The following is a 15,560-nucleotide window of genomic DNA, read 5'->3' as shown; positions in this document are numbered from 1 at the left end:
GGTGGCAAAAAAAAAGGAGAAAAGTATTCCAAGAGTTTATGGTAGAAGAAGTTTCTAAGATGATATGCATATTGAGAATGTTGAGGGCCAACACAATCACAAGAAAGAAGCCAAATAAACAATCATAGATAATAAGAGGATTTTATATGTTTTAGTAGGAATGTTTATACAGGAGAAATAGTTATTTTTTTCAATAAATCATAAAAAATTCTCTACGAATGATGTTATCAATTTTTTGCAAATGTTTACACAGGAGAAATATATATTTTTTCAGTTAATCATAAAAAACTCTCTACGAATGATGTTATCAATCTTTTTGTAATTTTTTGCCTCTTCACCCCATAGAACTTGGAGGTTAAAGAAGCAACATCTTTAAGGACTATTCCTCAATTTATATAAGAAGATAGGTCTTTGCATTGGTCTCCCTAACTTGTTTGAATAAGTTTTTCAGTAGAAAATATAATTTTAGCATATCTTATGTTACCTTGTCGAGCACTAAAATATCATATCTATACTTGATTTTCTTACTCATGAATATAAATTTATATTAAGAAAATGGTTTGCTTATCATTGGAAGAAAACAGAAAAAAAAAAAAAATGATGATAATATATTTTTCTTTTTTATGTCACCAACGACTATTGCCCCATACATGTTTTCTTAATTTATTTTGTTTGAAATTTTATGTTGATAGCATATCTTTGAGGGCAAAAATGTCAGAATCGCATTAAACTCGGCCTAATAGGAAAAGATTGGATCGAATAAATATCATATCATATTGCATCATTAATCTTTAGATGTCGAATCTAGTGGCATGTCTACCCCTCAGTGGAAGACCTTTCATTTTTCGTTTTTCTGGCTCTTTATGATTTCATTCGTATTCTCTATCCACATGGGGTGTTTCCCCACAAAGGGATTGCGTATATTAAATCTCCACCCTAATTGAATCCCTTATAAATAAGGAAGATTCTATTTCATTGGTGCTCTTCCATGTGGGAGGCACCCCACCTGGATAGAGAATCCAGCAAAGGAATGGCCTCGTTAAGTGTGCAAAGTCACGACCATATTGTCACATTTATGCCTTTTCAGCTGGAATTAACCGTTAAAGTTGCTACACAAAAACTCACTCCTATATATGAAATCAAGATCTGAAAGAACCTGGAGGCTGGAGCGTGCAAATTCAAATGGCTCTCCGTGAATGTTTACTGGTTCAGTGTTTCCTCCCATCTCAGAAACCACAGGACCGAGTTCCTCATAGTCAACCTCATAATTTTCAACCCTTTCGTGTTTGCTCTTCTAAATGTGGGGTCTTATCCACTACCCATCAGGCGTTCGACGAAATTCCTCTCACAGACACTTTTGCTTGGAACACCCTTATCCAAAACCATATCAGCGATGGAGATCCCGAGCAGGCTATGTTGATCTATCAGCAAATGCTTCTCCGAGGATTTCGTCCCGATAAACACACTCTCCCTCGCATTTTAACTGCTACTCGCCTTTTGGGCAGCTTGTTTTATGGAAAACAGATTCATGGGCAAGCTCTGAAGCTTGGTTTTGGTCCCGATGATTATGTGTTGTCCGCTTTAATGGCAATTATGGGCATCTTGATAGTGCTGATACCGCACAATGCCTGTTTAACCAATCCCCTCGTAGGAACAAGGTCTGTTGGACTTTGCTGGTTGGGTTATACATCAAGGAAGATAAACCCAAGTCTGCCATTGATACCTTTCTCCAAATGGTGAGTCTGGGCTTTGAGATTGATGATGTTGCATTGGTAACTGTTAGCGGAGCCTGTGGGTGTCTAAAATCACTACTGGAAGGAAGAAAGGTTCATGAGATTGCAAGGAAGTTAGGATTAGAATCCAATGTTTTAGTGAGCAATTCACTCTTGAAAATGTACCTTGATTGCAACAGCATTAAAGATGCTCGTTTAGTTTTTGATCAAATGAGCTCCAAAGATGCCATTTCATGGACATCTATCGTTCGTGGTTATGTAAAGAGTGGGGGATTCAACGAGGGCCTGAAACTGTTCCGATCAATGAATTTTGAAGGGATAAAACCAGATTCATTGACCGTCTCTAGTGTTCTTCCTGCTTGTGCCAGAATGTCAGCAAGTAAACATGGGAAAGAGATTCATGGGTATATAATAAGAAACAATATCAACTTAAATGTAACAGTCCAAAACGCAATGATGGACATGTATGCAAAATCAGGACGCCTGGAATATGCTTCAGAGGTTTTTGCAAGGATGGGGGAGAAAGATGCAATTTCTTGGACTATAATGATTTTGGGTTATAGCTTACATGGACAAGGAGAGCTGGCAGTTGTGTTGTTCCGGGAAGTGGAAAAACATAGAGGAATAGAACCAGATCAGATCATGTATGTTGCAGTCCTCAATGCTTGTTGCACCGCGCGGATGGTTGAGGAGGGAAAATCTTACTTCAATCACATCAGGGTGCCCAAGGTTGACCACTATGCTTTAATGGTTGCTCTGTTGGCTCATGCAGGGCACTTTGATGAAGCTAGGGCCTTTATTAAACAGTACCAGATTGAAAGGTATTCAGAGGTTCAAAGAGCACTGCTTAATGGGTGCAGGCTCCACCGAAACATGAATGTAGGTAAACAAGTCATTGATCAGCTGCTTAAGTTGGAACCTCTAAATGCTGAGAATTACATTGCACTGTCCAACTTTTATGCTGCTAGTGCGAAATTGGATATGGTCATCAGTTTGAGAGAAGTTATTCGAGATCTGGGTTTGAAGCCAATGAGAGCTTATAGCTGGATTGAGGTCCAAAACAAGTTTCACGTGTTTGGGGTGGGGGATGTCTCCCACCCAAGATCAGTGAGGATATATGAGGAATTACATGGATTGATGAAGAAAATGGAAGAGCAAGAAGGTTATGTGCCTGACGCAGATTTCAGCCTCCATGATGTGGATGAAGAGCGAGAGTGCATTCCAATTGGGCATAGTGAAATGTTAGCCATCTCTTTTGGCCTGATCAGTACACGGGGGAGGGCGACCATTCGTGTTACCAAGAACCTCCGGGTATGCCGCAACTGCCACAATTCTGCTAAGTTCATCTCAAAGATCGTTGGGCGAGAGATCCTTTTGAAGGATCCCAATTATTTCCATCATTTCAAGGATGGGTTTTGTTCATGTGGAGACTTTTGGTGATTTTGCTTTGATCTGTGTCCTCCATTTCTTTCTCTTTTTCTTTTAGTCCGTTGGTGCTGTAAACCTATTGCAACTGCTGCATTGAGACAATCAATGAAGCGAGCCCCAATTCAAACTTCTGGGATCGAGGGAAAGTATTTGAATTTCAAGAGCTGATGCCTACCTCTGAATAGAATGATTCAGAGGGAATAAATTGGCAGGCCACATAGTTTAACAGCCAGTGATATTGAACAGCAGTTGAAAACACAAGGTCACAAATAGATGTTGTTGAAGTAGCTTATCTGTGTAAATGGTTCCTGATTGCAATTCTATCGGTTTCCAAAACCAATATGACTTGCAGAAGGCCCCCACACAAGATGGATTCTCCTGTTGATTGTGTTGAAAGTTTGGCTGTGGCCTGATGTTGATGTGTCTTGGTTGCTCTGGAGCTTCATCGAAATGGATCCCCATCTGGTTATGCAGGTGCTAATTGATTCACAGCCTTTTACTGAATTTAACTTGCTCTTCATTTGGTGAATCCATTGGGTTTGTTGGTGTTAGTGCCCTTTTTTCCCCTCTTTGCTCTGGAGGTTATTAACTTGAAATAGCAGTGGTTGTGGCACTCCTAAATCGTCCCTTATCTCTATGATCGTGATTTACAGCCATCTAACACATTTCAACAAACTATATATTTTTTAATAAACTATGTTGTTGTTGTTGTTGTTGTTGTTGAATATTTGTGTTAAGATTTCGTTGTTCACAAAACACAATTTATTGGGTTTCTGTGTAGGTCTTTCCTTATTCATAAAACTTCTGTCAAAAACACTTTACTGTTGTTCTACATTTGGAGACTGGTTATATCCTCGTGGCATCCGAAAAGCTGCCTGGCCTTTCTCCCATCCAATGAATCCTTCTATCATGTTCCTGTAACTGCAATGGCAATCTCAGTATTGTTTCTCTGTCTCTTTTGTTGAAGAATAGTGGACCCTTGAGATTAAGGAATCAAGGCTAAGCAATCAGCCATGAAACAATTTGAGTCAGCTCTGTGGATATGTCCAAACAGAGTGGGTATTCTAAATTCTTTTTCTGGAAGGGAAAAAATTATATGTGGAAACCAAACAGAGATTCCAAATACTGAAATTACATGGATTCTTAATTCCAAGGGTTTATTTACCTTCTTGAATTCAAAATCCATGCATCCAAAGCCATTGTAAAGCTTAAATAGAATGTCTAATGGATTATCCATCTTTGTTTAATTTCCTCTTTTCAATGACAATTTAAGATATTTATATGTTAAATGTATTTGTAAATTTTATAATCAGAATTCTTCTTTAATGGAGAAAATACAGTTTTCCCCTCCTCTCATTCCAGGTTTGTATTGATCACAACTGACAACATCAAAATGGAATTTACCATCTACTATATTTTAAGAATGAAATGCATCTGACAGAAGTGTACAATAGTTTAACAAGCTGTCATCCTTTATAGTTAAAGGATGTCGTCGGATGGGGATCTTCCGTCGCACGACATGCCGTGTAGCATAGATCTAAGGGCTGGAAGCATCTTGGGTTGTGTGTCTGTAGTCATTGGGACAAGATTACCTATCATGATGGTGTTGGGAAAGAAAACCTTTTTCACTTGTGTGAGTCAAAAGAGGTACCAGTGTGGAATCATGTTCACTGTTCACCTCACCAAAGCGTATGCCACTCATGAAATCAAGAATGAAGCCACAAGAATATCAGATTTAACATGGAAATCCATTCAATGTGAAGAAAAAAACCACAAGACAATTCTGAGAGAAATTCACTAATATCAAATGAGGATTACAATGATTCATGTCTTAAGTTTATGGCCGAAACTCGAAATTACTATAACACTAGATGAAAATGCATGTTACTTCACACATACAATGATGCTACTAAATCACTCTTAAAAGCCATCAATGATTTCTCTCAAAACTTGAAGAACCCAATCAAGAAACACAAGTTACAATAAGAGCATGAGATAGCCTAAATGGCCTCAAGAGTGACCCAATTTATGATGTAAATCTCCCGTGGAAATTGCGCACTTTTTCTCTCAGAGCTTTAAGAAATCCTTATTCTTTATCTTCTCAAACGATAGCTTGTCTCTTCGTCTTCTCAAACCTTGTCTCTTCTTTTCTTGTCTTTAAAGAATTTGACCCCCCACCCAAAGAAAAAAGGAAAAATTTGTATACAAAAAGATTTAAAAATTTATAGGAAAAGAAAAGCTGCCTGGTCGCGTGGTCTCTTGCATCCAGACACAGGGGCGCATGAAATTACCATCCAATCTCCTACTACATAAGAAATCCCATTCATATATACTAATGCCCTTGCATGTGCTTTCATTGGTCATAAGTATGTCAACCGATATGTTATTTGGTAGGTACAATAGATCAAGAATAGATACCGAGAAAATTCCTAAATTTCAAACCAATATCTCATTGGCTCAGTAAATTTTTGGTACGATTCTTATTCGGCACAATTTCTATTTGATATCTTTGTTTTTTTTTTTTTTTTTTTTTTTTCTACATATATGTAGTTGGTAATTTGGTATTCATAAGGGTGTGAACCATTATGTATTTGATATTTCGATACAGTTCAGTACATACCGAATGATTTTGTCTTACAAATTGATGCCATACTGAATTGTGAAACCCATCTGTGGGTTGCCCAGATGGTTAGGGGGAATAGGAAATTGTGTGGATAAGTGCACGGTCCCAGGTTCGATTTTCCATCTGTGCATCTACGATTTAAGATGGCCCGGACAATTTGCTTAACAAAAAAAATAAAAAAAAATAAAAAAAAAGAAAGAAAGAAGAAGAAGACACCGATTTATCATACCAAATTGAGAACTTTGGTATAGTGGCCAGCCATCTCTTGCCCAAATTTTATTATTAATTTCAAAGGATCTGTAAATTATTTTGTGTCCAATCATTTTCTTACATTCTTTGTGTATAGATTGTTCATATGGAATGGGGTGATGAAAATAATCATTTCCATATACATAAATCTGTTTTGTGAAATTATAAAATGTAGAGACTAAGGTTGTGTTTGGTAGTTATTCAAAAAAACGTTTTTGACATTTTTTCATTCTATGGGAACAAAAAACACAGAATAAAGCGTTTGTTGTCAACTTAGTACTTTTTGATATATTTTTTTTTAAATGAAAAGGGGAAAAAAGAAAAAAAAAATGCTAGAAATGTAAAATGATGGAACGACAAAACCTTGTTCCGTCATATGGTTTCGTTCCAAATGCAAAAAAAGTGAACAATTAGGTAATCGTTCCTGAAACAGGTTCAACAAATACTATTTTTTTTTTTTTTTTTGAAACATCATTTTGACACAGAAATTGAAAATTTTATTTTTGACATGAAACGCTGTTTCTGAAACTGAATGACTCCCAAACGCATCCTAAATTGTAATAAAACTATTTTTTGAAAGCTTAAATAATATAGATTCTTTTAGGTGTCTTAAGGAAAATGGTGCGAACCTAGACCCTGCCCCTAAGAAACACCATTCTACCTTTCTAATCACACCCCGCCCATTGGTCAAGGCTGCAAGGCTGCAAGGCTGCTTGCATACTTGGAGTGGGCGGCATGCCCAACCTCTAGCTATAATTTTATTCAAAAAATAAAAAGGAGAAATGAATGCTCCTTGGCTGTGCAACCTTTGCGCTGGTGAAGAGCTAATGATGGGAAACACATGGGCATCAACATGGGTGAATTTTTTAATTTTAGGTTTCATACGAGTCATTTCTCAATCCTCTGTATCTAGGCTCAGGGCCACGCGACCAGGGTAGCATTCTTTTCTCAAATAAAAATTAGGTGGATCAGCCAATGGAATCCCACTGCTTTGTCCAATAGAGTATTTTCTTCACATGTGTGGTCCGGGTGGGGGGTGGGGGGTGGGGGCAGGCTCTCTACCGAGATATACATTATCAACTTCATCTGTTGCTATCCTTAATTAAATGCTAATAATTAGATTGTGATTGCGAAAGCCAAGGCCAAAAGCAAGGACTTCCAGGGAAGCAGAATTACTAACTCTAATAATTGGTATAAACACAAACTCTTATATTGAGTTTCTACCAAAAATATGATAGGAGATGTTGTTTAATTATAATCATCAACAATTACAATCTAAGATCACCTTCATCTCTTCTACATATATAGTCCATATTCATCTTTCATTTCTCAGATCCAAACACCACCATAACCAGATAATCTTCCTCAATCAATCTGTCTGGTCATGCTTTCTTGCGCAATTGGAGTCATTGCTACTCCACGGTTCTGCCTTTCCACATTACCATGCCATCCTGCAAATCAAATTCACTCAATATTATAGAAGAGACCAACTAACCAAGCAATCCATTAACTAATTCAGATCAGATCATGTTGGGAGTTTAATCCCCACACCTGCAACTAATTAACCTACAATCCCCTTATAAACTTGGGAGTCTCTCCATCTGCGAGTTCGAACTTTTGACTTAAAAATTTTACATGGTACCAGAGCATATTTTTACATCGAATACTAAATTAGCCTGCAACCCCTTATACACTTGAGTCTAGATCAAGTTCTCATACGAGAACATACGGTGCCTGATCCACAGTTGGAATCCACTCAATCTCTCTCTTCTTACAAGAGGCTGAGAGATTGAGTGGATTCCAGGTGTGAGCCAAGCACCATACGAAAATGGTTCTTGTATGATGACTTGATCCAAACTTTATATACTTGGGAATCCCTCCACCTATCAATTCGAACCTTTGAGTTGAAAACTTTACATGGTATTAAAGCGGATTTTCATAGAGTACTAGAACCATTCTCGTACGATCAAGATCTACACGTGAAAACTACAATAGAAGAAGCCCTGTTGTGGATACCATGTGTGCAATAAGGATCATATGAGAATGGTTCTCGTATGAGAACCTGATCCTCACATCAGCCTCTAATTAGCCTACAACCCCTCATATGCTTGGGGTCCCTCCACCTATTGGTTCAACTTTTGGATTGAAAGCTTTACATGGTATTAGAGCAGATCAAGTTCTCGTACGATCCTGATCCATACACATGGAATCCACAATAGAGAAAGCCTGTGGTGGATATCATGTGTGGATAAAGATAGTATGAGAATGGTAACAGAACCTCATCCTCACATCAACTACTAATTAGCCAACAACCCCTAATACACTTGCGAGTCCCTCCACCAACTAGTCCGAACTTTCAAGTTAGAAACTATACAAATTAATACTCAATAAATCCAGATTTTACCAAAAAAGCAGATCCACATAGAGATCATAAAAAAGGGTTTATCAGAGAAACAAACCTATTTTCATGTCAAATCCTTGATTTTCTAGCTCTTTATACTCTTGGCACAAAGCACAGACCTCACAGCAACAATGAACTAGGCAATCCCCACAGGGACTCTTTTCAAGATTATACTGTTGCCTCATCTTAGACCTATAGAAACATGAGAAGCAACACTGGCAACCAGTCAAACAAAAGATCAATGCATAGAGTGCTCCATTTGCTCCACAAGAACTAGATCCTTTATCGATGATTTCGGAGATTTGGCCGAAGGTAATACATGGACACCAACATGTAATGCAACCTGTGGAATCAAATAATACAAATCCTTTATCATCATAAGCAGATTCTGAAAGGTTTTGACAGAATTGGATTAATTGAACTTACAGTTCTTAAGATCAGAACCACAGTCGCAGAGGCCGTTAGACCAAGGAACTGGAGTTTGAGGACGAGGAGGTGGAAGGGCAGTGGTGGGAGTAGTACCACTCCAACTGTATAACTGGTTTGTTGAACTTGCCGGAATTCCGGTGGCCGGAGGTGTACTGAATATTGGTGGAGGTGGTGCTGGGGTGAACTTCTGGTGAACACTTCTGTCAGAGGAATACATGTTCAGTTCTGATCTTTCCATTATACTAGCTGCTTCTCTAGCTTGGACTCTGTTTTGGAGAGAGAGAGAGAGAGAGAGAGAGAGAGAGAATGGTCTGTGGATGACGATATTGATAGGGTGGAGCTTGGGATTTGGGTTGTTTAAGAAGGAGATTTAGAGAGAGAGAGAGAATGGATACCGCTGGGTTGGAGCGTGGGTTTGGGCTATCTAAGAAAGAAGAGATTATTTTAGAGAGAGAGAGAGTCAAGCATTAGAGAGTGGGTCAAGCATTGCAGGTAACTTACCTTATCCCATCTTACACACACCATGAGATGTGGGGACCACCTTGTTGGTTGGGCTAAATTGTTGTTCATTACTTCATTGGCTGCTCTAATTTATGAAATTCTGGGTCAATGACGAAGTCCTTGACGGGCACGGTTTTAGAAGTCGGAATCGGGGTTGGATCGGTTTTAATATCGCTTTAGATAGGGTAAAATAAAATTGAATCAGTTATTTTTACAATTTTTTTTATCTTCTACCATTGATCCGTATCAATTTATTGATACAGAATCGTCTGATACCGATTCCTTGAACCGTTCTGATATGTGCTTGTTTTACTCAATAATGTTTTGCATGGTCCTTGATGTTTTATGTGATCGCCTGGTAATGAAAGTTAAAAAAGTCTTAAGATGAATTTTCTGGGCAGGTTCTAATGGGTCAAAGTCAACTTATATTTGCTGATTAATTTTTTAATTTTGGTAAGATATTTGTTGAATAATTATTAATTAACTGATAGAGAAGTGATTAGAAGCGTCAATATATTTTTTTTTTTTTTTTGGATAATATATGTCAACGCACTTGAGAGACTTTTATTGGGTTTCCAAGAAATATGGTGTAGCATTCTTTCGAGTCATACTGGGATTGAATAAGAATTATTCAACTTTTCATCAAAAATAGTGAAGTAGTGAAGAGCACGAAACACCTCGTATGAGTGATCCCAAGGAGGTAAGAGGAGTCGAACCAGAACCACACGCTTCTTGAGGCAAAAGTCCCTTACCAACTTGACTACCCCTTGGGGGTTTCTACGAGCCATACATATGATATGGAAACTCATCAAACGGTTCTCAGATTTGATGGAGATCTAAAAAGAGGAAAAAAAGATGCTACCTCTTGTTGTGTGTCTACACCTACATACAATAGATGTGAAAATATTGTGCTGCTTCGCAACAAAGATGCTTGCATGTGTCTTAGCATTGGCCGCGGCAGTTGGCATGTACCTGTGCTAGGAGAGTGTTCTCTTGCCCCCCCCCCACCAAAAAAAAAAAAAAATTACTTATTATTACTTGGAGAAATCTCTTTAACGTAAAAAATATTAGGGAGAGGGATAGGTATGCCACCGATATCAAGTATGCTAGCGGATAGCACCAATAGGATCACATGATGGAGTATCATTCAGGAAAGATATGATGGTCATTTCAAAAAAAGGAAAGAGAGAGATAGACACAATGGATGTTAGCACACTTGATATCGACGGTATACCCAATATTTTTTCAAAATTATATGTTTATTTATCAAAATCTCTTTTGGAAGAAGAATTGTTAGTGTCGACAATTTAGTAGATATAATTAGAGGACATATTTGGTTAAGTTCTATTTGTATACTTAGTGGAATCGCATATCCAAACCAAACCCTTAGCGTGGGGTCGCGGTGCACTTATATGATATGGAGAAATGGGTGTCCACGTGAAATGGTTTATTTGTTGGATCATACATGATCCCAACTTCAAATCCCCTTTTTACCAAAAAAATAAAACTTCAAATCCCCCTAATATGGAGGGTAGCAGAACTTACCTTCAAAATTTTGCATTCTCAGGCTAGCGACGTGGATGGATTGTTGTACACATTTCTTTCAAAATCAGGATCATATATTTATTATTAAATCTCACACACACACACACGCACACACACACACATATATATATATATATATAATTTTTTTTTTATTTTTTTCTGTAAAAAGCTTTGAATCACTGTAACTGGCCCCTTTCCTTCGGTCAAGGAAGAATCAATGATTACTTTGGTTTGAAAAGAATTGCCATAAGGCAAATATTTGGACAATCTAGATAAGCTTAAGTTGACTGGATGTGAGAAGGCCCTTGCGATGACTGAACACATATTATATATATATGGGTACCTTTAAATAAATATAGATGCAAATCGGATTTGAATTTTCAAATATCCATTTACATCCATGTTAGTTTCATAGTTTCATATATATATATATATATATATATATATATATGTCTGTTTAGGGGTATTCAGATTCAAGTTTGGATAATCCGGGAAAAAAATCTATTTGATTCTAGATATTCAACTAGAAGAAAAAAATTAAATAGCTAATAATCTTGAGGGTTTTTGAAGTTTCGACAAGTTCTAGGGAAGGAAGAAAATTTTGGACTATGGGGAATGATTGAAGATCACACATTTTGGACGGATAAATGGTTCGTTGTGCACTCCATGGCTGACTTATCAGGTCTCAATGCGAGTCTCTTTTCTAGGATTTCGTCAAAAGTTTCAGATTATATAATGGAGGCTAGGTGGGTGTTTCCTAGGGTTGAGTCTCGGTTTATCTCTGATAAAAAGATCAATCTCCCCCTCCACGACGATAGATGTTTGTAATTGGCGGCCTTCTTCCTCAGGTATGTTCTCAATCAAGTCAGCCTGGGAGGTTATTCGGAGGGTGAATCCTTCAATGGGGTGATATCCAATAATTTGGAAGTCAAATATTCTTCCTCGCCAATCCCTTTTCGGATGGATACTTCTGAAAGGAAAATTACCAACTGATGATGAGATTTGAGGTCGTGGTGTTTCACTTCCCACGAAATGTGTGATGTGTGGTTCAGCTGAAGAAAAAATTCCTCATATCTTTTTTGAATGCGCTTTCACATCAAAGCTTTGGAAGCTCTTCTGTGATTGTTTTGAAACTACCTTGCCGAGGTCCAATAGTGCTGATAACTTTCTTCTTTGGTGGAAGCATAAAACTAGACCCCTTCCCTTTAAAAGGATTTGGTTATCTAGATTTATTCTAATCCCTTCCTTCATATGGTTGGAGAGAAATTCAAGATTGCATGATGGAGTATCAAGATCTGCAAATCATTGTTTTGATTTGGTGAGAAGTGAAATAAACCTTCAATTCTTATGTCTCCTTTGGTAAGGCCCTTTCTATTTCTGATCTTTTTTGTGCTCGAAGAGTTGGTATGTAACTTTCTTATCGTAGCCCTAGAGACCTAATTGAAGTCTTTTGGTGTCCCCCGCCGATTGGTTGGATTAAACTCAATTCAAATGGTTGCTCTAGGTAATCCAAGAAGGGCTAGAGTAGGGGGAATTTTCAGAAATGATCGAGCAGAGGTAGTGGCAAACTTCAGGGTCTTGATTGGGGTGAAGACCAATTTTGATGCTGAATTTTCAGGGATTATTTCTGGCTTAGAACAGGGAAATTCTCTGGGTATACATCGCCTATGGGTTGAATGTGATTCAGTTTATGGTCTCTCTGATTCAAAAAGTATTGTTCAATGGGTATATCGGAAAGATGGAGAAATTTATTCAGCTATCTTCAATTGATGGATTGGAAGATCACTCACTGCTATCGAGAAGCAAATGAAGTCGTAGATTTTCTTATTAAGTCGTTTGCTTTACCATTTCTTCTCCTATTCTGCATCGGCTAGCCTTGGTTAGAATGGATTTAGAAATGGATGCTTTGAAGTGTCCACGTTTTTGCTTCTTATAATTTTTTCTAGCTTTATTTTTGCTCTTAGATTAGAGTCATTTGGTCAGTTTTTCCTGCCAAAGGTGGGTAAGCTCCGCTAGGTCTCTAATCTTATGTTGGTGTTTCTTTCTGTATATTATCTCCATTTTTATTCTTTAAATACAAATTTTCTTCTAGCGAAAAAGAGAAGGAAGAAAAGACAATTAATATAAGATTAAGACAATTGAGAGGCATGCATTGAGAGCAAATGGTATTGTTGGGAGGAGGAAGGTCTGAGGAGCACAAGTTAAGAATGTAAAAGGATAGTTGAAAGTCCAAATTCAATTTGCATCCGTCTCCATTTAGGCATATTTGTATTCGATTAGAAATTATCTACGTCCAATCATATCCAATTCGTATTCAATCCATTTTATATCTCCAGTAATTAAAATGGTAGCTTACCATTGGGTTTGAACTCATATATGTACTTAGCCCACTTATTAAGTGAGATATTGGGCCAAAGCAAGTAATAGGCTTTACTCATTAATATGTCAGACTGGGTCTTAGGCCTTGATACCGTAAGGCTATGTTTGGTAGCCAAGAGAATTAAAAAAAGAAAAAAAAATCTTGAAAAGAGAAGAAAATAAAAGAATAAAAAAAAATGAAATAATGAAAAAATAAAAAAAAAATGTTTGTTTGGCTTCTAATAGAAGAAAAGAAAAAGGAAAAGAAAAGTTCTTTTATTTTCTTGTGTATAACCAAGACTTTTTATTTGCGAAAAAAAAAAAAATTCAAAAGTAAATAAAAAAAAAAAACTTCTCTTGCAAGACATATCAAACACAATGAGAATTTCTTAAATAAAAATATAGTACAATGTTTCTATTTTCTTTTCTTCTCTTGGCTACAAACACGTTTCTCTTTTTATTCTTATGAGTGCTTTGTCAAAAGGCTTTAGATTTGACCAAGTCATGATTTTTCAGCCTGGAAATTTGAATGAAGGGACTGAGTACTGCTGAGGTGATTTCTTTCTTCTTCTCTTTTTCTGGTATTATGGGGTGAATTCTTTCAGCATGGCCATATTGAGAGCCTTCTAAACATGGCTCAAATAGCTATCCGATGACAGATTAGATGGGACTACTACAACCAATTCATTAGGTAATACATTATAGGACTTCCAACAGATGGATTTGAATCATATCAAGGTGGTCAGATTTAATTTTGATTCAAATTAATCTGATAAGAAAATATTCTGATCCTTTCAAATTCATTAATTATATTCAAACCTGTTAGGATTCAAATGAACCTAATTAAATAATACCTTATTATTGGTTATGTCTTTCTTATAGATTAATAATAGGCAAAAAATTTCATTAGTTAACAGTCTACTCTTTTTTTAAGAAGTTGTTTTTCTCCATTGGACTTTCAAAAATTTATTTTTCCCTTTTATCATTAATGCTTGTGTTGAATTTTGACATGTGATCGGAGACCTTAAAATCTACTATCCAGCACATCTAACCGGCCACTACAAATTATCCCCGTGGTTGTCCAAAAAAAACTCTATCATAATAATATAAATTTATATTATAAGAGAAGGAAGATAATATTAAAGAATATTTTTAACCAGATAAAAATAAGCTAAAATAATAGAAGTGCTAATACTAGATTAAATTAATAAAATTTTATTTGAGATATTTCTTAAAAACCATCAATTAAAGACATTTCTACTAAAAGAACAAAAAATTCGGTGCATCAACCATTTTGAAAAACCATTCTCATATCAAAAAAATTATTTTCCATGTTATTGTATTATTGATATATAAACTTTATGGTCATATTATCCACATCATCTAGTTAATTATGGATTAATCTTTAAACAAATTTAACTTACGGGAGAGAGTTTCCTATGATGCGTAAGTATTAATTCAGATGTATGGAAGCGCCCATTATAAATTCATCAAGCAGGGGGGATTTATGGGGATAGATAAATAGGGCCTCATTTACGTGAGAGTGTACAAGACAAGAAATCCGCGTGCCCACTGATTTTTTGCCCTTATTATTCATGTGTTGATATAATGTCCTTTGCAAATAATTGGAAAAGATCAATTATCTTTGGATTGTTTACAAAGGTTATTGAAAAACAATTTAAAAAGCCATACATGGTGAGATATATGATGAGATAAACTAAAAATTTTGATATGTGGCATGTATAAAGGAACTTCATATATATATATATATATATATTTGTTAGTCCCGCGAGCCCATACTGACCCACAACAGCATACGGGGTTGAATGAGAACATTCAATTTCACTGAAAGCAGTGAAGAGCAATAAACACCCCCGTGTGAGTGGTCCATGGTGTGCTAGTGGGAGTCGAACTCAGGACATTCAAGTTTAGGCTGTGCCAAGTTCGTTGCTCACCAACTCGCAACCCCCTTGGATTAAGGAACTTCATATTTGTCCATTAGTCAACCCAAGGGGTAGCGTAGTTGGTAAGCAACGACTTGGTACGAGCCTAAACTTGGACTCCTAAGTTCGACTGCCACTAGGCACACCTTGGGGCTTGGGCCCGTTTTTAGTGCTTTTCATTGCTTTCAGTGAAAGTTGAATAGTTCTCATTCAACCCCGGAATGACCCGGTCTATGCGGTTATGGGGTTAGTATGGGCCCGCGGGCTAGTCAGATCGAAGGCCTAAAAAAAAAAAAAAAAAAAAAAAAAAAAAATATTAAAATACAGACTGAATTTAATTCCAAGTTATT

General features: G+C 36.8%; 1 protein-coding gene and 1 pseudogene across 1 annotated transcript; one reads left to right on the top strand and one right to left on the bottom strand.

The window, feature by feature from the left end:
- Positions 1-958: 958 nt before the first annotated feature.
- On the top strand, positions 959-3,448 carry LOC122085763 (annotated as a pseudogene).
- A 3,773-nt stretch (positions 3,449-7,221) lies between these two features.
- Positions 7,222-9,325, bottom strand: LOC122085772 (protein PLANT CADMIUM RESISTANCE 2-like). The gene is made up of 3 exons (XM_042654352.1): positions 8,861-9,325; positions 8,493-8,777; positions 7,222-7,484 (listed from the first exon to the last, which is right to left on the bottom strand). The coding sequence occupies exons 1-3, from the start codon at positions 9,099-9,101 to the stop codon at positions 7,399-7,401; spliced, it is 612 nt and encodes a 203-aa protein (XP_042510286.1). The 5' UTR covers positions 9,102-9,325; the 3' UTR covers positions 7,222-7,398.
- Between the last annotated feature and the right edge of the window lie 6,235 nt (positions 9,326-15,560).

Source organism: Macadamia integrifolia, chromosome 1 (genome assembly GCF_013358625.1).
Source record: "Macadamia integrifolia cultivar HAES 741 chromosome 1, SCU_Mint_v3, whole genome shotgun sequence".
NCBI classification, from domain to species: Eukaryota; Viridiplantae; Streptophyta; class Magnoliopsida; order Proteales; family Proteaceae; genus Macadamia; species Macadamia integrifolia.
This window is presented reverse-complemented; position numbering and strand designations above follow the sequence as displayed.

What these genes read in the sequence shown, in the direction of transcription:
- LOC122085772 (XM_042654352.1), bottom strand. Translation starts at nt 9,101, where the DNA reads ATGGAAAGATCAGAACTGAACATGTATTCCTCTGACAGAAGTGTTCAC. An exon ending in TGGTTCTGATCTTAAGAACT is followed by an intron (nt 8,778 to 8,860) that starts GTAAGTTCAATT and finishes TTGATTCCACAG; the next exon opens with GTTGCATTACATGTTGGTGT. An exon ending in AGGATTTGACATGAAAATAG is followed by an intron (nt 7,485 to 8,492) that starts GTTTGTTTCTCT and finishes TTTGATTTGCAG; the next exon opens with GATGGCATGGTAATGTGGAA.